Genomic DNA, 20,353 nt, shown 5'->3' with positions numbered 1-20,353 from the left:
ATGATTAGCTCAATCAGGTAATATTAATTACGGAGAAATTATTTCATAGAATAGCATGTCATATCACTTAATCCGGCATAGCCAAAGACACAACAGTATCTATGAAGTTGGTAGCTGAATCGTGAATGAGGGGATGCGTGTTCATTGTTTGCTTGTATTCCAAGACCTCTGATTCCAAGAGGACATGAGTTGAAATTACTTGTAAGTCAAACTAGTAGTGCCCTCATAATGGTGAAATGAAATAATGCAGACAGTAGTCCTTGCAGACAGCAAGTATAGGGCATTAAAGACACCACTTAATTCACCTATAATGATACTACCATGGCATACAGTGCCAGTTGTGTAAAAATACTTTGAAGTACTAAAGTCGTTTTTTGGGGTATTTGTACTTTATTATTTATATTTTGGACAACTTTTACTTCACTACAATCCTACAGAAAACAATCTACTTTTTACTCCATACATTTTCTCCATGCATTCACCCCATTCTCTGATGTCTTACCTCCTCGTCACCCCTCTCTGGGAGGGTTGGGAGGGACAGGGTCAGTGAAGGGTAGTCAAGGCAGTCATTAGAGGTATTCTGGCAGGTAGACGGCCCATCTCTCATATTGGCTGGATCTTCCATCAATATCAAAGGCTAACATTGGCAAAGAAAGACACACACAGACATAGAGATAGGCCGATAGAGCACTACTTCCACGCCCGCCCATTCATAACACACAGACACCATATATCTAAGTCTCTAATAACGTTCCCCAAGTCGCTGACAGAACATGTATCCATTAAATTAAGTTGGTAGCTAAATTCGTGAATGAGTGTTCATTGTTTGCTCATATGATTCCAAGAGGACATGAGTTGAAATTACTACTACAAACTAGTAGTGCCCTCATTATGGTGTAATGAAATAATGCAGACAGGAGTGCTTGCAGACAGCAAGTATAGCGCATTAAAGACACTACTTAATTCACCTATAATGATACTAACATGGTATACAGTACCAGCGGTGTAAATTAAGTAAAAATACTTTAAAGTACTACTTAAGGCATTTTTTGGGGTATCTGTACTTTACTATTTATATTTTTGACTAAATTTACTTCACTACATTCCTACAGAAAATAATGTACTTTTTAGTCCATGCATTTTCTCTGACACCCAAAAGTACTAGTTATATTTTGAATGTCTAGCAGGACAGGAAAATGGTCCAATTCACACACTAATTAAGAGAACATCCCTGGTCATCTCTACTGCCACTGATCTGGCACTCACTAAACACAAATGCCTAATTTGTAAATAATGTCTGTGTGTTGGAGTGTGCCCCTGGCTATCCATAAATTCAAAAGAAAATGGTGCTGTTTGGATTGCTTAATATAAGGAATTTGAAATTATTTATATTTTTACTTTGATACTTAAGTATATTTTAGGAATTACATTTACTTTTGATTCCTTAAGTACAGTATATTTAAAACCAAATACTTTTAGACTTTCACTCAAGTAGTATTTTACTGGGTGACTTTCACTTTTGTCACTTTCTAGGAAGGTTTACTTTTACTCAAGTATGACAATTGTGTACTTTTTCCACCACTGCCCAGAACAATGGTTTTAAGTATAAGTATATGCATACCACAATAAAATGACTAAACTAATGTATAAGGCCTACCACAAAATACAATGGCTTAAACTGAAGCGATTTGCATCAATTGAAAAAAACATAGTGTATCAGATGCTGCTACCAATAAATTGATTCATAGCCTTTGGAGTGTAAATATATAATGTGCCTAACAGGTACACACAATATAATCTTATGTGTTGTGTTTAATATACTGATATGTTCCAAATGCTGTACGGTCACTGTGTAGATAATTCCATTGTCAGAATGTGTGATTTACCTGGATATTGAAATGTAGTTGACAAGATTACCTTTTTTAATAGCACATTTCTTTACATTAAAGTGTTATCATCAAAACATACACCAGATTCCATTCACCATGCCACTCAACCAAAAAAAATCTGTTAATGAGCAAAACCAACCAGTTAGTTTTGATTAAATATCTTGTTACCACTTAAATCCGCATTTAACAAAACACGTTCTATTCTCTTCTTCTTACCATTTATTTTTTTCAAATAATATTTATTACCAAGTTAGTAAAACATGCAAAGCAAAAATGTATTATATAATATAAGAAAAATATGATGAAAAATGAACATTTACAGAAGTAAAACACTTCCTAGAAGCAGAACAGAAAAAAATACATTCTTGGTATGGAAAACAAGAGCTACAATACTGGTTTAAAAGCAACAGATGACAAAGCTTCAAAATCATTTTTGCAAAGGAAAAATGTCAAATGTAGGAAAATGTCTTTAAATGTATTCATCCTAGAAAATATGTACATTCATTCAATGTATTGTAAATATATTGCAATGTCATCTCAGCAACTATTTACTTTGGTTTTGACTGATGTTACATTGATGTTGCTTACAGAAATTAAGATTTACATTGCATTTCATCTTCATGGCGCTGACCATGTGAAAGCCCATAAACATAGTGATGTGTACATGTGAGTGGTGTAATCCAAAATAGGGGGATTATGATCAATATTCAAGTAAGAATGTTGGACAGAAGTTCATGGAGTTTGTTCCTAGTATGGTATCCCAGGGAGACTTCAGGGGTCACAAGCCTCAACTGTCTTCAAAAATGAGGGCGGTGCAATGGAAGCAAGGTACTCAATGGCAGATCTAAAAAAACAAAACAAAAATAATAATTTTGAGACAACAAAACCAACAGTAAAAAATAAATTTAAAAAAGCTAAAATAATTGTAACGCAAACAAATAAATAAATTGCAAATGTATTTGATTATTTAATACTTTATTTGGTGGATGATGAATTTACCTGCATTTCTGGATGCTGAAGCTGTTGAATTGGGATACCGTCCCCGTAAAGAGACTCATCAGCCAAGGCAATCTGAGTACCTGCAAATCCCCATCGAATTCTGATGGAATGAGACATCTGTCAAAAAAGGGAATTGATCATCTTAATATACTGAGGTGAAAAAGGCATGATCATAATCATCCAACTAATAAAAACGTTTGATAGCGCCTTCTTCCAAACTAGAATTGAAATACTAGCGATAAAGGGGGGAGAGAAAAAAACAGAATCAAAGGAGAGTAGAGAAGGTGTATGGCTGTGATGAAAGGGGTAAAAGGAAAGTACATTACAAAACTACATTACTAAATTACAAATCAGAAAACCGATTACAACTTACAAGAACCAAAGCAACATCCAGGATGCAGATCTTTGCCTCTAATGTCAAAGGAAGCATGGTGAAGCCTGAAATCTTCTTAGGACAGTCTCCCAGGAAAACTTGATGAGAGGTAAATGGTGGGTATAGTAGTCCATAATGATGGGTATAATAGTTCAGAATTTTGAAGTGGGTGATTAAAGAATAAGGTGATGACTTCGTGCTTGGGCCTGTCCACTGAACAGAAAGGGTAATGTTGTCTGGGATGTAGGCAGGGAAGCAGTTCATTAAACTTTGAATGTTGCAGTCTTCCTCCACTGTCTATGTAGTTGTTTTTTATTCTGCTCTGCGAAAATTTGTTTTACTGTGCCGGATAACATATTTCACTTTAAAACATTTTTTTAAAACTCTGGGTCAAACTCTATACAGACATTCAGAAATATGAAGACATCTAAAAGTGTCACTGTAATATCTATGTTGGCATATTTCATAGGATATTGTCAAACAGATAAAAGAAAGTGGATAAAAATATTCTTAAATTTAAAAAGAAAAAAGAAAACTGGAAAAATACATCTGTTCAAAGTACATATGTTCGTTAAAGAAAGCTTAAGTATACAAGTTGTGTTAACGTAAACCATAAAATCAGTTGTGGTCACTTTATATTGAGTTTTTACTTCATCTGATACTTTGCTCTTAAAATATAAATTGACTTCCTAATGAATAAAAATGGCAATAAAACAGAACAAAACATTCAATTTATCTAATAATTCTAAGAAATTAAGGCTGGAGAGATAAGGCATTGTTTTGGACATCTTTCTGAGGAACTGCATTTAATTACTTCCAGCCATTTCCTAATGTGACCACATGAGGAGCAGAATAAATTAATTATTTGTTTTTCAAATGTGAAACGATTTTTCCTATAAATTATGCAACCGTGATATGCATTGGTATCATCATGGGGAAGGCTCGTTGTTCTTCTGAGCTGCATGGCCTGATCATTGCTAGAGCCATAAGGGCTTGGGCTAGCTCATCCATGTTGAGCCCATTATGAGGTCCTGCATCATATTTGCGGCCACCGTAACTGCTGGAGCTGGTGTAGGAAGAGGATGAGAAGTTCATGGTGAAACCGGAACCTGTGGCATCAAAGCTGCCTCTTCTGGATCCTGTTCTGGATCCAGTCCTGGACCCGGACCTGGAGCCAGCGGCAGACCCAGAATTGCTGGCATTGTATGGGCTGTACAGCCCTTTGCTTGACTGTGAGGAGGCCTCCAGCAGTCGCAGGCCAGATCCTTCCTCAACCATGCTTCTATCCATGGCATCTTTGTAGGAGATTTTTAGTTTGGTTTTGGGACACGTCAGGTATTTGGAGTAAGCACTCACATCTCTCAGCTTCTGAGCAGTGCGAGCATCAATTGTGCCCTTTCTGATGGATTCGTCCAGTGAGACTCTGCCCTCAACATCCGGTTCAATCAGCCCCCCCGTAAGGTATTGGACTTCCAGAAAACGTTGCCCAGCTTCATAATACAGCCAGCCTTTCTTTAGAGCTTGGGAGGCAGACATCTTCACTTTGGTTCTTGGGTCCTCAAATCCATTGAAAGCTTTGTGAGCCAGGTTGATACGGTCCACCATCACCTTGTCCACAAGTCCTTTCTCGGTTGCCTCAGTAACAGCGAATCGTTCCCCAGTAGTCGGGTCGATTATGCCCCCTGTGCAGGCTTGTGCCTCAAGTAATCTTTGGCCTGTGATATTGTCCACAAGGTTCCTGTGCATGGCCTCTGTGACTGACACCTTCTCCAAAGTGTCTGTATCCAGGATTCCGGCTACAGGGCCAGTCTCCTCCGTGGGGTCATTCCAAATGATTGCAGGGGGTCTAATGGAGGGTATGGGGCTCATGGGATTGTATGATGATGAGGTGGAACCAGAGGTGGAACCAAAAGAGGATGACCGGGAGCGGAAGCCACCCATGTTTCCAGACAGCATGTCAGCAAACTCAGTGATTGACAGGTTTCCAGAGCGGTATGTACTAAGTGAAGTCTGGTCGATGAGGCCTCGTGCGAGGGCGTCATCAATGTCATACTGTCTTCCTGACCGTCTGTCGATGATCATTGACTTGACAATGCCATCAGAGGATGTCTGCGTGATCTCTTCCCACTCACACTCCTGCTCAGAAAGCTCTAGGTAGGTCTGATGGTCAATGAGCTGCTTTCTAAATGCCTCATAGACAGTCATCTCTTTGCCTGAATCTGGGTCCACGATGACTACTCGGCGTTTGCGGACAGAGGATTTGGAGGAGGTCTTTCTCTCGCGCTTCTTCTCCTTCAGGAGCAGGAGGACAAGGCCAGTAGCTGGGTCAGTGATGCACCTCTCCATTAGCCCGAGGTAGGTCAGGTTCTCCTCAGTGTTGGGATCGAAGAAACCCTTAGTGTCATCTGATGGATCTGTGAGAATCTCATTCATCTCCTCGTCGAAGAGGCCACGGTTGTAGGCCACCTCCACTGGCAAGCGATGACTCTCCTCTGGGTCAATGATTCCGCCAGTGGCAATCTGAGCCTCAAGGAGACGTATTCCATGGTCTTTTAAAATGAGCCCCTTCTTCATGGCCTGGAACAGAGAGATTGTCTTGCCGGAATAGGGGTCTCTGTAACCTGTCACGGCACGCTCAGCAGAGAGAAGTTTGTCTTTGAATTCTGGCCCCACTATTCCCATCTTGACAGATTCATTGACAGTAAGTTTGAGATTTTTGATTGGGTCAATTACATAGCCTGAGGCAGCCTGAGCCTCAAGCAGTTCAAAGGCAGTACCTGGTCTGATCATGTTCTTTTTCATGGCTTGGTAGATTGATAGACGGTCATTAGTTCCCTCTACATAAACACCAGCGATACAGCTTGTGCCCTCAAGGTATTTTTGGAGTCTACGGCTAACCTCTTCCACTGAAATCAGTCCTTCGTTCAGCTCATTGACTGTCTGTTGGTCGATGATCTGAGAGCGTAACATCTCCTCTATGGTGATCTGTTTTCTAAGACCTTTGAACATCAGTCTCTTGTCTCCCAGTGACAGCAAGCGCATCCCATTGGTAGGGTCAATCTTGCACCTCTTGAGTAATTGGGCATAAGAAACTTTCTCCTCAGTGACAGGGTCAACAAATCCCTTTACGTCATCAGCAAGCCTTTTATTTGTTTCCTTGTTGATGTATCCTCTCTGTGTGGCAATGTCTGCTGGGAGGTGGAAGTAGAATTCCGGATCCATAATGCCTCCTGTGGCAGTCTGAGCCTCCAACATTTTCAGAGCATAATCCTCCAGAACAAGGTCCTTTTTCATTGCTTGGAAGAGAGATATGATTTTGCCACTGTAAGGGTCCTTGTAGCCTGTGACCGCTCTCTCAGCTGACAGAAGTCTGTCGTGGATCTCAGGGCCGACCACACCCTTGCGGACAGCCTCATCAACAGTGAGTGTCTCGTTTCTGACAGGATCAATTATGAATCCTGTTGCTGCTTGTGCTTCCAGGAGACTAAGGGCAATTTCAGGCTTCAAGAACCCTCTCTTCATCGCTGAATAAATGCTCATCTTGGAAGTGGAGTCAGACATAACACCAGCAACGCAACCCGTGCCAAACAGATACTGCTTCACACTCTGCATCTCCATAATGTCACGGATGTTTCTTTTGTCTTGCTTCAGCAGGTTGAATGTCTCCAGGTCAATGATACGGGAATTGTAGAGCTCCTCGATAGTGACCCTACGTCTGATTGTGTTGCAGGACTTAACAGTTTCACCTCTGATGATCTCTCTCTGCTCCATAATCTCAATAATGATGATGATCATGCGCTCTTTAGTGATACTGCCTGAGCGATACTCCTCCATCAGCTTCTTTCTCTCTTGCTCAGGAAGTAGATTTGAGTTCATGATGTCCCAGAGACTTTTTGAGCCTCCAGCAAGGGACTCAAGTGAACTGGGGAGGTCAATTTTGGTTGTGGTCAGGTCATTCTGCGTCTGTTCCTCCGTGTAGAGGTATGTCTTCTCCACCACAGTAGGGGCCTGTGGCTTGGAAAGTGGTAAAAGGTTCATGCCTGAATCAGGATCTCTAGTGCACTTCTCTTTCAGCTGTTTGTATGTTACTTTTTCATCTGAATTGGGGTCTGAGAAAGCTTTGTTATTGTCAGATGGTTCTGAGAAGGTGTGTGTCATTTCTTTGCTGAAAAGGCTCTTCTGATAGGCAACGTCAATAGGAACTCGGTGGCTGTTCACAGGATCAATGATTCCTCCTGAACTCAGTTGGGCCTCCATGAGTGGCATGACATGCTCCTTAATGATTAGATCTTTTTCCATTGCTTGGAAGAGAGAGATTGTTTTGCCTGTGAAGGGATCTTTGTAACCAGTGACCGCTTTTTCAGCAGCAAGCAGTTTCTCATGTAGCTCAGGGCCGACAATGCCTGCTTTAACGGCATCATCCACTGACAGGTACTGGTTCTTCACTGGATCTATAATGAACCCTGTGGCAGCTTGGGCCTCTAGAAGTGACAGGCCAGTGTTGTGTCTCAGAAGATTTTTCTTCATAGCTTGATAGATGCTGATCTTCTCCTTTGTCGGTTCAAGGTAGACACCAGCAATACTGTCAGAGCCCTGCAGGTACTTGCTTACATTGACATTTTCGCTGACCTGTGTAGGTGTCTTTTTGCCTTGTTGTAGCATGTCAAACGTAGCTTTGTCAATGATTTTGGAATCAAACAGTGACTTGGCAGAGACAGGTGCTCTAAGCCCTTTGAAGCTGTCTTGCTCTTGTTTCTTAGCCTCTTTCTCGTTTACAATGGTGATCACAATCGTGATGATCTTTTCTATTGTAATCGTTCCAGACCTATACTGCCTCATCAGGTCAATTCTCTGTTCCTCTGTAATATATTCAGAGTGGATAATTTCCCAGATAGTGAGTTTCTTCCCTTTGAGTGGACCAGACTGCAGCTCCATTGTTGCTTGGCTCATGGCCTCTTTGGTTTGGACCTCTGTGTATGCATGTTCTTCCTTCACATTGATTGCTTGCTCAGACAGAGGTAGAAGCTGAAGGCCAGATTTCTTGTCAGTGACACATCTCTTGTATAGCTGTGAGTATGTGACATTTTCCTGTGTGTTGGGGTCAAAGTAGCCTTTAACATCATCAGTTGGATTTTTCAGAATCTGGTTCATTTCATCATCAAAGAAGCCTCGTTTACAGGCAACATCATGTGGGATGCGGTGGCTTTTCACTGGATCAATGATGCCTCCTGTTGCAAGCTGCGCGTCTAGGAGTCTGATGCCCTGATCCTTTGGAATGAGTTCTTTCTTCATTGCTTCGAACAAAGACACAGTCTTTCCCGTGTAAGGATCTTTGTAGCCTGTAACACCTCGTTCAGCTGACAGTAATTTTTCATGCAGCTCAGGACCAATGACAGTTGCTTTCACAGCTTCATCAACAGTGTACTTCTGATTCTTTATAGGATCAACAACAAATCCTGTTCCTGCTTGTGCTTCCAGGAGAGTTAAAGCAGGCCCTACCCTCATCATATCCTTCTTCATGGCTTGATAGAAAGACATAGTCTCCTTAGTTGAGTCAATAACTACACCTGCAATGCAGTTTGTACCCTTCAAGGATTTCTGAACAGGCTCCATTTCAGACACCTCTTTGATTGTTTTATTGCCTGTGTGCAGCTTGTTGTAGAGGTCTTTGTCAATTATCTTGGACTCCAGTAGTTCAGTAGCAAGGACTGTTCCCCTCAGACCCTCAAAGGCGATTTCATTCTTTTTGTCCTTTTCCTCTGCCATAGTGATAACAATCTTGATGATTTTTTCCACTGTGATCTTTCCTGTCTTGTACTGACGAATAAGGTCCTTTCTCTGGTCCTCGGTAAAGTACTCAGAATTGATGATTTCCCAGATAGTTACAGTCTTCCCTTTGAATTTTCCAAATGGCACAGAGACAGTCGTCTTGCTGAACACATCCTTAGTCTCCTGCTCTGTGTAGGTTGACGTGCTCAGAGCAGCCTTGTCAGTGATGGGCAGGAGCAGTAGTCCTGTCTCCGGATCTGTGTTGCATCTCTGCATTAGCTGAAAGTATGTTAAGTTCTCCTGGGTGTTAGGATCAAAGAATCCCTTGGTGTCATCCGAAGGGTCCTCCAGTATCTTGTTCATCTCTGTGTCAAACTGGCCCTGTTTGTATGCAGTCTCGATGGGCACACGGTGGCTGTTTATGGGGTCAATGAGTCCACCAGTAGCTATCTGAGCCTCAAGCTGCCTAATGGCATGGTCTCTGTCAATCAAGCCCTTCTTCATAGCTTCAAAGAGTGAGATCGTGTTACTGGTGTAAGGGTCTTTGTAACCAGTGACAGCTCTCTCAGCAGACAGCATTGTGTTGTGCAGTTCAGGTCCGATCAGGCCTTCCTTCACAGCCTCACTGACAGAGAGTTTCTTGTTTTTAACTGGGTCTATTACATAGCCAGATGCTGCCTGTGCCTCCAGGAGGATCAAAGCCCAGCCAGGAGTAATTTTCTTTTCTTTCATAGCTTGATATATTGCCATTTTCTGATTAGACTGTGTCAAGACACCCCCTATACAGTTCTTGCCCTGCAGAATTGTTCTTAACTTGTCAGTTTGGCTGAGGTCTTGCACAGTGGCTTTGCCTTTCTTCAGCTTATCAAACTCCTTTTTTGTCAAAAGGCCTACTTCATAAAGTCTGCGTGCAGGTACTTTCTCGCGGATGCCATCAAAAGAAAATGCATCCTTCTTACTGTCAACCTCGTTCCCAACACTTTGGCCATTGATAACCTGCTTTGTTGTCTCCACCATGGTCATATGGATCAGTTCATCCTCAGGCACATCGTCAGTCTGGATATCGATTTCTCTGGTGTGGGAGACGGGCTCTTTATGGGCGACCTCGAGCTGCTGCAATTTCTCACGAAGTTTCTTGTTCTCCTCGCCAAGCAGCTTTTCCTGTTCAAGTCGTTTTCTTTCAAGCTCCTGCATCTCTTTTTGCTTGTTGAGCATTTCTTTCTCAGCCTCTTTTTGTTTGTTGAGGGCAGCATCCATGGTAGCCTGAAGTTTATCCTTCTCCTGCTCCATTTGTTTCCTCTGGCGGTCCTGTTCTTCTTTGAGGGCCTTGGCCTTCTTGACCTCTTCCTCAAACTGGTTCTCCAGCTTCTTCTTCTCCTCTTCAATTTGTTTCTCCTTCTTCAACAGTTCCGCCTTCTCTGTGACGAATGTCTGCTGGAGTACTGTCTTCTCGCGTTGGATTTGTTTCTGCTGAGCATTGACCATCTAAATTGAGAAAAATGGAAAGCAAGAACATAATTAGAACAATTTGAGTTTTGTTTGTATTTAAAATGTTACGAAAAACTCCATCAATCGACATATTGTGCACTTTAGTAAAGAAATTACAACATTTAGAGCCCTCCACTTATAAGAATCAGTCCCAAATAGTTAAAAAAAATATATATAATAGATTCAATTATTCCTATGACAAAATGAAAATATCTGGAAGGGATATGATCTTTTTAAGCTTAGTGTACTGTAAAACAAATAAAACTCAACATAATAGAACTGTGTAAGTGGTTAATTTTAAGAAGGAATAGATAAAGAAATGTAATGAAATAATTTAAGATGATTTGTTTTCAGAGAGAGGGTTAACAATGGCATAAGCTGCACTACTATGCCATCTCTAAACACAATACCTCTTTAGAGTTATTCTGTAGGTCTTCAGCCTCCTTTTTCAGTTTGGCCTTCTCCTTTTCTAGATCAGCGATGGCTTTGCGTAGCTCATCAGCCTCATTGTTGCTGCTCAGTCTCTGTGTCTCCACAAAGGTAAATTTTTCTTTAGTCGCTAGCTCTGTCTGATGAAGACGGGCACTGATCTCATCTGCTTGCTTCTTGAATTTCTTGGCCTCATTCTCTGCTTTGGACTGAGCATCACTAAGTTGGGACACTTTCACTTTGAGGTTTTCAGCTTCGGCTGTGATCTCCAGCTGTCTCCTGCGCTCAGCTTCCAAGGATTTCTGGAAGCCCTCAGTCTCTTCCTCAAGACGCTGCTGCATCAGTTGTTTATCCTCAAGCAGCTTCTGGGCCTGCTCTTGAGCCAGGTCCTTCTGTCTTTGGAGCATCTCAGCCTCTGCTTTCAGTTTACATGCTTCCTGAATGGCAAGCATCTTCTCCTTTAGCATCTTCTCTGCAAGTGCCCTCTGTTGGGAGAGGTCAGATTCAGCGATTTGTCTCATGTGTGCAGCCTCTTGGGCTTCCACACTGAGTCTGGCAGCTTCCTCTGCAAGCTCCTTCATGTTCTCAGCTTCCTCAGCCAGGAATTTCTGAGTGTTATCCTTGTCCTTTTTGATAAGACGCTGGTTCTCCTGCTCAATTCTGAGTTTCAGTTTGACCAGCTCCTCCATCTGAATCTTGACTTTGAATAACTCCTCTTCCACCTGGGCCTTCTGCTTGACCGCATCACCGACTTCGTCCTTTAAGCGCTGCAGCTCCTCGTCTAAGACAGATTTTTGCTTGTCAGTTTCATCCAGCTGAAGCCTGACCTTTGCGAGCTCTTTCTCTACCTGAGACTTTTGACTCAATGTTTGCTCTGCAAGCTTTTTGTGCTTTGCCATCTCAGCATCTGCTTGTTGTTTCTGTTTGATTGCATCAGCCTCAGCCTGTGCTCGCTTGGCAGCTTCGAACTCTGCCTCCTTTCTCAATTTTACGGCTTCCTCTTGAGCTTTGGCTTGGTTGGCAGCTTCAAGTTCAGCGGCCTGTTTTTGGCGTTCTGCATCCTCTGCTTGTTGCCGGAGAAGAGCAGCCTCCTTCTCTGCCTTTTCCTTGGCAAGCTCTGCCTGTTTTGCAAGCATCTTTGCTTTCTCATACTCTCCCTTGAGCTGTTTCTGCATGAGGTTGTCCTCCTTCTGTTGGACAAGGACAGTCTGAACTTGCTGTTCTGCTGCATTGCATTTTTGTGCTGCTTGTTTGGATACGAGAATCTGTCTTTCTGCTTCCTTGTCAGCATCCTCTTTCTGCTTTTTGGCTTCATCTGCTTTCTTTTTGAGGCGCTCCACTTCCTCCTGTGCATTTTTGCACTGTCTACCTGCTTCTTCCTCTGCAGCAGTGATCTTTTTTACTTTTTCCTCTGCTTCGCGCCTGCGTTTCTCCTCCTCCAGGGCAAGTTTCCTGTGTTTCTCAGCCTCTTTTTCAGCTTGGAGTTTACTCTGCTGTGTTTCCTCTGCAATGTTTTTCAGTTTATTCAACTCCAGCTCCAAATCAAGCTTGCCAGATGAGGCTTTCTCAAAGTTTAGCTTGAGAATGCGAATTTCCTCCTCAACCACTCGTCTCTGCTTGAGAGTTTCATCGACAAGTGTCTTTTGTCTTCCCAACTCATTCTCAGATGACTTCTTGAGTTGATTGATCTTTTCTTCAATATCTTGCTTGTGCTGGCTGGCTTGGTCCTCCAGAGCTTTCCTCTGGTAAGCTTCATCCTCAGCTTGTCGTCTGAGTCGCTCATTCTCAGCCTCTTTTTCTTTGAGGGCAATCTCTGCTTCAGTCTTCATACGAGTTGCCTCATTAATGGCAGCAAGCTTCTCCTTGAGGATCCTTTCAGCTTCTGCTCTTTGACGAGCTGCCTCTTGCTCAGCAACTTGCCTTTGTCGCTTGGCTTCCTCAGCAATGGATCTAAGTTTGCCTGCCTCCTCAGCAAGGTCCCTCATTTTTGCAGCTTCAGATTCGAGGAGCTGTTTGCTCTTCTCAGTGTTGGACATGCTATCCTTTTCTGCTTTGGACTTTAGCTGCACGAGTACATTCATTTCACTCCTCACTTTGGCCAGTTCATCTTCGAGCTGTTTCCTTTGCTGCTCAGCTGCACTGACTTCATTCTTCAGGCGGTACAGCTCGTCATCAAGCAGAGATCTCTGTTGCTCAGCATGTTCGAAGTCTGCCCTTAGCCGGATTAACTCCTGTTCTGCTGAGAGTTTCTGCTGAGCAGTTCCCTCAGCTAGCCTCCTCTGCCTCTCCAGCTCTTGCTCTGCCATATCTTTCTGTTTCAGTGCGGACTCCTCAGCTTTAGCCCTCTTCCTGGCCTCACGCTCAGCATCCTCCTTCTGTTTCTCGGCATCCTCCTGGGCACGGCTCTTTTTGTGAGCTTCTTCCTCAGCCTGGAGCCTCAAGCGGAGTGCCTCATTGGCCTTCTGCCTCCATTTCTCTAACTCCTTCTCCGCCTCCTCCCTGGCCATATCAGCCTCTTCCTGTTGCTTCTTGAGACGAGCTGCCTCCTCCTGCAGCTGGATGACTGTGACATGCTCTAGTTTGAGTGATTCCTCCAGCTTTGATGTCTTTTCAACATAGGACATGCGTTTACTCTGGAGTTCGGTTGCAGCACTCTTCTGTGCCACCTCCTGGGCAACTTTGATCTGCCTCTCCTTCTCCACTTCAGCTTGCTTCATGCGTCTCTCCGCCTCCTCCGCCTGCATCTTCAGCTTCTCAAGGTCTTCTAGAGCCTTCTGCTTCTGCTTGGCAGCCTCCTTCTCAGCCTCAGACTTTAACTTGAGCTCTTCCTCTGCCTTGCGTTTTTTCTGGGTCTCCTCGTTGACCTGTTTGCGGAGCTTCTCAGCCTCCTCCTGTGCAAGCTTCCTCAGCCTCTCGGCTTCAGAAGCTTTTTCCCGGAGTTGCTTGAGCTCATCCTCAGCTGTAGACTTCTGATTGACAGTGGTCTCCAGCTGGATCCTGATGATGCGGATTTCCTCCTCAATCTTGACTCTGCTATGATTGGCTTCTTCTACCTGTTGGCTCTTGGACTTGATCTGCTGCTCTGAGAGATTTTTGAGCTCATGTAGTTCCAACTGGATATTGTGCTTTTGCTTTTCTGCATCTACTGAAACAACTTGTCTCCTGCTGACTTCCTCCTGCATCATGAGCTTCAGCTCTTGAGCTTCCTGCTCGGCCTTGGCAATGGCCTTTGCATGAGATTCAGCTAGCTGCTTTTGTTTGTTTAACTCAGCCTGCATCTCTGCCATTTTTTTCCTGTCTTCCGCTTTCATTTTCTCAGCAGCTTTCTGTATTAGTGGAAGCAAATGGTAAAGAAAATATAAAAATTAAGCATGACAGGTTAAATGTTAATAGTTAGCTTAAAGATATATATGTTTAGATGTAAATTCATTTAGGAGGATGCTGTTAAAGCAAGTTATCTTCGACAAAGACAATTCAAAGTAGAAACAAGTGAGATGGAAAATGGTTATGTAACAATTAATGTATGGAGACAAGACACCACTTCACAACACAACAAAGTGAGGAACTCATGTGGCATGCAACTGTATCTTTTACATATTGGTGTCCATAAGGGAATTATTTTGTGATCAACCATTTTGCATAAGTGAAATATGAAAGTGAATCATTTATTTTTTAAATCATCTATCTTTTCAGCTTGAAATGATTCAAACAAAGTTATTATTCAAAAATGACATCACAATCAACCAGTAACTAGTTAATCTATTCACACTGTTAAACAACCTGTTACGTTGATTCTTTAGATCACTATTATCAAGGAACTGAGCTGAATATGTTCAAAGGGGAAAGCAGGGATAGTGCAAGGATAGTCTGAAAATGTAAAATGAAAATAGCACCTAGAGCCCATGCTAACACAGAATAAGCAAGACATGGAAGTAAGTGAATGTAAGGTAAATATGGAAATGTTTGGCAGTTTAGGTGATGAATTGAAGCCTGAGGGCATGGAAGGTAAGGCACATAATGAGAGAATAGTAACTGGAGCGTAGTGGATTATTTACCTCTTTTAGCACCGAAAACAAGACAAGCATTCATCATGACAAAGCACTGGCAAGCAGTTAAGAGAAGCAAAGGAACAAACAAAACATTAGGGTTAGAAAAGAACGGGAGACGGAAAATTTGTGTTAATCTGGAAAAAAAGGAAAGTCGAAGAACATGGCAGTCAGCCTGAAGCATATAGTGGGAGAGCTTAGGTTGAGATCTAAGAAAGAGTGCCAATGAGAAAAAATACATAGCGAAATAAATAACGCCCTTTGAAACGCGCCTCAATAAATGACATGAAAATGAATAGGCCAAAATATAAAATGTGTAAATCCTATGAGTTATTTTGTCTAACCCACTGAAATTTTCTCTCAATGGTCTCTTCATCTTTTGAGGATGCTCTCTTTCTTTTGCTTCAGACTGAACATAAACGTTTCATCAATTCATTGAATTTTGTGACAAGGTCACTACTGCTTATCAAAATAGTATGCAATTGTCATTGATGTTCATATAATAGAAAGGTATCTACTTGGTCCTAGATATTTTAAGGCACCATAAACATTTCATATGACACTCTAGCCATATTATATTGATAGTCCCTGGTTCCCATGTGAAAACCATGACACTTAGTACCAGGATTATTTTTGGTAGAGTGTTCATATTTGCCAAATAGCTCAGCTTAGCCATCATTCTAAGCGATAGGATTTCCTGTCTGCTAGGTCCCCTAACATCCTGCAGCTACAGTACAGGATGCAAATGCCAATGTTCCAAACCATACTTTACCTCAAAATATAGGAATGTCAGGTCAACCATACATTAATGTGTTGTGTATGCATTTGTGCGTGCAAGAGCGCGGTCATACGTTTGTTTTTCATTGGTTGTCAATGGGTTAGGGTTAGGATATATCAGTGTGTTGTCACGCACCTCCTCGTCCTCCAGCCGGCGCTGTGTGTCGGTGATAAACTTGATGTACTGACTGGTCAGAGTCATCAGCTCGCTGTAGCGGGTTCTTAGTGTCACATACTGATGGAGGAGAAATGAAACAGGACACTTTTGATTTAGTGTGTGTTGGCTTCAACTATTGATCTAAACTTTTCTCCTAACACTGCAAATGGTTGTCAGAGAATGACAATCTGCGTTCAGATAACGCAAGCGGCACAGACCTCTTGAATGATGTTATCTGAGGCAGAATCCATTTTGGTTTTCTTCAGGGGTGAGAGAGGGTCCACCTGTGCTTTGTAGGCCACCAACTGGAGTTCATAATCCTAATAAAAACAAAACAGGATGTTTTAACACTAAAAATCCCTATGAAATGAAGACACTTAAATGAACCTGTACATGAACGCAATAATGCTTTCCACGTTTGTACACTAATGCTGTGCATGCTTGCCTTGATAGTGTCGATATACGCCTTGGCATATTTCTGACACTCGTCAACTTTCTCTTTGTTTTGCTCGATCTCTTCCAGAAGTGTCTATGTTGGGGGAAATAATCAGAATTAGTCTGGATGTGATTTCAAGGTGTGCCTGCATATGTTAAATGATGCACACCTTTATAACATTAATAGACAAGTAGTATACAAAATAAGAAGTATAAAAAAAGGTGTCAATGATTTATTTTCACAAAGTTTCACAATGTTCAGTTGATCAGCTAAGCACCTAGAGCAATGCAGTGATGTAATGGACCCCTAATATGCCCCCATCAATACAGTAGCTAACCTTCTCCTGGGCCAGTTGCTCCTTCAGAGTCTTGCTGTCGCTGATGGGCACGGCCTGGATCTTCTCCTGCCTCTGCTTGGCGCCACCGATCCACTGAATGAGCCAGTCGTAGCTCTCTCTGTAGTAACCCAGCTGGCGACCCAGCTGCTCCAGCTCCCGCTGACGCAGGTCCATCTGGGAGAACACAGCCTGCCAGCGTTCCTGGAGACCGGACAGGAGATGGCGGTAGTGGTCCAGCTCAGCGTCACGCTCACTGTGCACACGAGACATCTTCTCGCTCACGGCTGCCGCCTTTCCGAGCTCGCCCTCCAGGGAATCGAATGCAGGCTTTTCACCCTCCGCTTCAGCACGCATTTTCTACAGGGAAAGAGACAGAAGGGAAGAGCAACAGTTAGATTGTTAAATAAGCTGTCAATAAGTGGATCTGGCGTCAAAATTAAATCTTTGACAAAGTTACATTTCATCACAGAAGCAAGTTATGTATGTCTTTTGTGTTTCATCACGTAAACAGTTTCCCCCTCTTTTTAAACCTGCCTTGTTTCCATGTTCATAGTACAATGATATATAAAACGTAAAAATGTATGAGCGTTGGCAGTGCCCAGTGCTGACTGTCCAGTCAGTTCACCTTGAGCTGGGTGCGGTACTTCTCCACCTCCTTGACGTCGTCGGGAACAGTTTGGACCTCGCGCAGTCGCTGCTCGTACTTCTTCAGCACTCCCTCGGCCCCCTGCGTGTTGCGGATGACCACGTCCACCGTCTTCAGCCTTCAGGCAAGGAGAAGGAAATGTCAGCGGAGGAGGGATGCGGAGGGAAGTGGCGTGGGAGATTTAATACGTCTTAAATAGAATGTTGCATTTTTCACTTGCTTGTTTGTTGCTTTGTCAGGGCAATAAGAACCCCGAGAAATGGCAACTGGCTACAGAAAGAAAAGCGAAGAGTCAACTCACTTCTCTAGATAGACAGAGGAGAGGATGTAGGCGTGGTCCATCTTCTTCAGGGTGAACTCCAGTTCAGAGCGCAGGACAGGCGCAGTGCTGGACTGCTTAGGAGTGGTACTCAGGACCTCCTCGGTCTTCACGGCCACCTGGTCCAGGTTCCTCTTGATACCCTCAAGCTCTACTTGGACTTTCTGAAAGAGGAGAAAAACAAGCACCTGACGATTAAGATAAAGGAAGGACAAACAGCAAAACAAAGGGAGAAAACCTCCTCTGACTACAAAACTTCCACCGAGTTTCATAATGTTGAACGAGTCCCCTCGATCAGGTCCAAGGAAGCAGTGTGTTCCTGAGCCTGACCTGTGTGTGGACTCTCTGGGTGAGAAGCTGCCAGGGTTCTTGGTGGAGAAGCAAAGAAAGGATCCCCACTAGGCCCAGAGCCAGCAGGGTCCAGAGGAGCTGGATCAGCAGGCTGGGCAGTTGGCCTTCCAGCCAGTCTCCCTCACAAGCACCTTCAGGCAACAATGTCTCCATAGAGAAACACAGCCCAGGGACTTATTGGACACACTGAGCTTAGACACGACAAAATTTTCTCTCTCTCTCCCTCTTGCGCTCTCTGTCTTACTCTCAAAAATCTCCTTCTCCCTCTTCCCCCCTCAGAGGCTGCGCAGAAGGCGGCAAACATGCCATTCCATTCCCTCCCTCTCGATCTACCTCCGCCCCGCCCATCCACCCGTCTACTGAGTCATCGTTCCACTCTTTCTTGCTGCACTTGGCTCCCGTACAGTATGTGTATATCTCCTTTCTCAAACCTCCTTCTTTCTCACATTTCTCTCCCTCACTGCAGAAAGCCCTATCCATAGCTGCAATCTACTGTAATTAAGCCTCGCTGTCTCCTCTCTCTATATTTCATTCCCTCGCTTTCTCCCTCATTCTCTTTCTTCCTCATTCTCTCTCTCTCCTTTTCTGTGTAGTGCTTTGTCCTGTTTCTGGTGCCAGTCTGTAGCTTGGTATCAGGGTTTGGGAGTAACGTATTACATGTAACAGATTACAACAACAAAAAATTACAAAAGCTAAAATATTGCAATCAGATTACAGACACCTTTGAAAAACTAGATGATTACTTATAGGATTACTTTTACATTCAAAAGGGATGTTTGTGAAAAAATTAGCATTGCAAAAAGTTCCAGTTTGTTCCACCTGAGTGAATCTGACCACAAGTGAAAAATGTGATTTTGCAAACGCTGCATAGTGCAGATCCCAGCCTATGGGGGAAAACATTTAGGGAGTTCCTTCCTTCTAAACTCCTCCGTGGTATTGTGCTCCATACTGTCAAAAACAACATTTAATTTAAGAAGACCACAAGTGGGGCTTTTACTGCTGGATCTAATGTGTGCTGATTCAGATAAATGCCCATAGGCCTAATGTGTGCTGATTCAGATAAATGCCCATAGGCCTAATGTGTGCTGATTCAGATAAATGCCCATAGGCCTAATGTGTGCTGATTCAGATAAATGCCCATAGGCCTAATGTGTGCTGATTCAGATAAATGCCCATAGGCCTAATGTGTGCTGATTCAGATAAATGCCCATAGGCCTAATGTGTGCTGATTCAGATAAATGCCCATAGGCCTAATGTGTGCTGATTCAGATAAATGCCCATAGGCCTAATGTGTGCTGATTCAGATAAATGCCCATAGGCCTAATGTGTGCTGATTCAGATAAATGCCCATAGGCCTAATGTGTGCTGATTCAGATAAATGCCCATAGGCCTAATGTGTGCTGATTCAGATAAATGCCCATAGGCCTAATGTGTGCTGATTCAGATAAATGCCCATAGGCCTAATGTGTGCTGATTCAGATAAATGCCCATAGGCCTAATGTGTGCTGATTCAGATAAATGCCCATAGGCCTAATGTGTGCTGATTCAGATAAATGCCCATAGGCCTAATGTGTGCTGATTCAGATAAATGCCCATAGGCCTAATGTGTGCTGATTCAGATAAATGCCCATAGGCCTAATGTGTGCTGATTCAGATAAATGCCCATAGGCCTAATGGACACCTGCTCAAACTCGCACACTTTTGATAGACTTAAACCGCTGCAAATTATAGAAGCATCAAAGTGTCACCAAAGAATAATGGAAACAGTAAGCCTATAGCAAACACAGAATTTGGTATACATTTTTCATATGCAAATAGCACTTTTCAGTAGTGCTCTTAGAATGCCAAGCAATAAGCCTGCATGACAACAAAATCATAAACAACAGAGTAGGCTAATAAGTCCTTCATTTTTGGGTAACGCTCCGGTAAAACAATTGGGCTAATCTAGATTTCCATATTTACAAGTCCTATTCTTGAAGATCAAGGGGTATTCAATTAGTTGGAATGCCGGGATATCTGACAGACTTTGGATTTGAATGTAAAGATATTGTCTAATCATATTATTATATGTAGTAGAAAGCAACGGGTTAGAAGAAGCCAACATAACCAACCCATAAAGTAAAATGCAACATATGACCAGCGATGTAAACGCTAACATTGATTTGTCCTGTAATAGATGTCGGTAAATTGGTAATACAAAGGTTTGCCTTCTTCTAATTCCTCTTATTAAGGGGAAAGTAATCCCTTACAATTTGACATGTAACTAATGGATTACATTTACAAAGTAACCTACCAAACCCTGCTCGGTATCACATTTTTGGTGCTTCCCCCTCCCAT

The 20,353-nt window shown here is 42.9% G+C and overlaps 1 protein-coding gene across 1 annotated transcript in view; it reads right to left on the bottom strand.

Moving 5' to 3' along the window:
• Window positions 1-1,899: 1,899 nt before the first annotated feature.
• LOC109902199 (plectin) overlaps window positions 1,900-20,353 on the bottom strand; it is a 75,880-nt gene continuing 57,426 nt past the window's right edge. Inside the window, exons 24-33 of the mRNA XM_031838082.1 lie at window positions 17,648-17,829; window positions 17,326-17,464; window positions 16,701-17,057; window positions 16,373-16,456; window positions 16,146-16,247; window positions 15,907-16,005; window positions 10,929-14,273; window positions 3,262-10,515; window positions 2,889-3,005; window positions 1,900-2,733 (exon numbers count right to left, since the gene is read on the bottom strand). Of these exons, the coding sequence (XP_031693942.1) occupies window positions 4,162-10,515; window positions 10,929-14,273; window positions 15,907-16,005; window positions 16,146-16,247; window positions 16,373-16,456; window positions 16,701-17,057; window positions 17,326-17,464; window positions 17,648-17,829 (10,662 nt within the window). The 3' untranslated portion in view covers window positions 1,900-2,733; window positions 2,889-3,005; window positions 3,262-4,161. The remainder of the gene's footprint in view (window positions 2,734-2,888; window positions 3,006-3,261; window positions 10,516-10,928; window positions 14,274-15,906; window positions 16,006-16,145; window positions 16,248-16,372; window positions 16,457-16,700; window positions 17,058-17,325; window positions 17,465-17,647; window positions 17,830-20,353) is intronic.

This window comes from Oncorhynchus kisutch, linkage group LG13 (assembly GCF_002021735.2).
Source record: "Oncorhynchus kisutch isolate 150728-3 linkage group LG13, Okis_V2, whole genome shotgun sequence".
NCBI lineage: Eukaryota > Metazoa > Chordata > Actinopteri > Salmoniformes > Salmonidae > Oncorhynchus > Oncorhynchus kisutch.
Note: the sequence above shows the minus strand (reverse complement) of the source record. Positions and strands in the feature narration are given on the sequence as shown.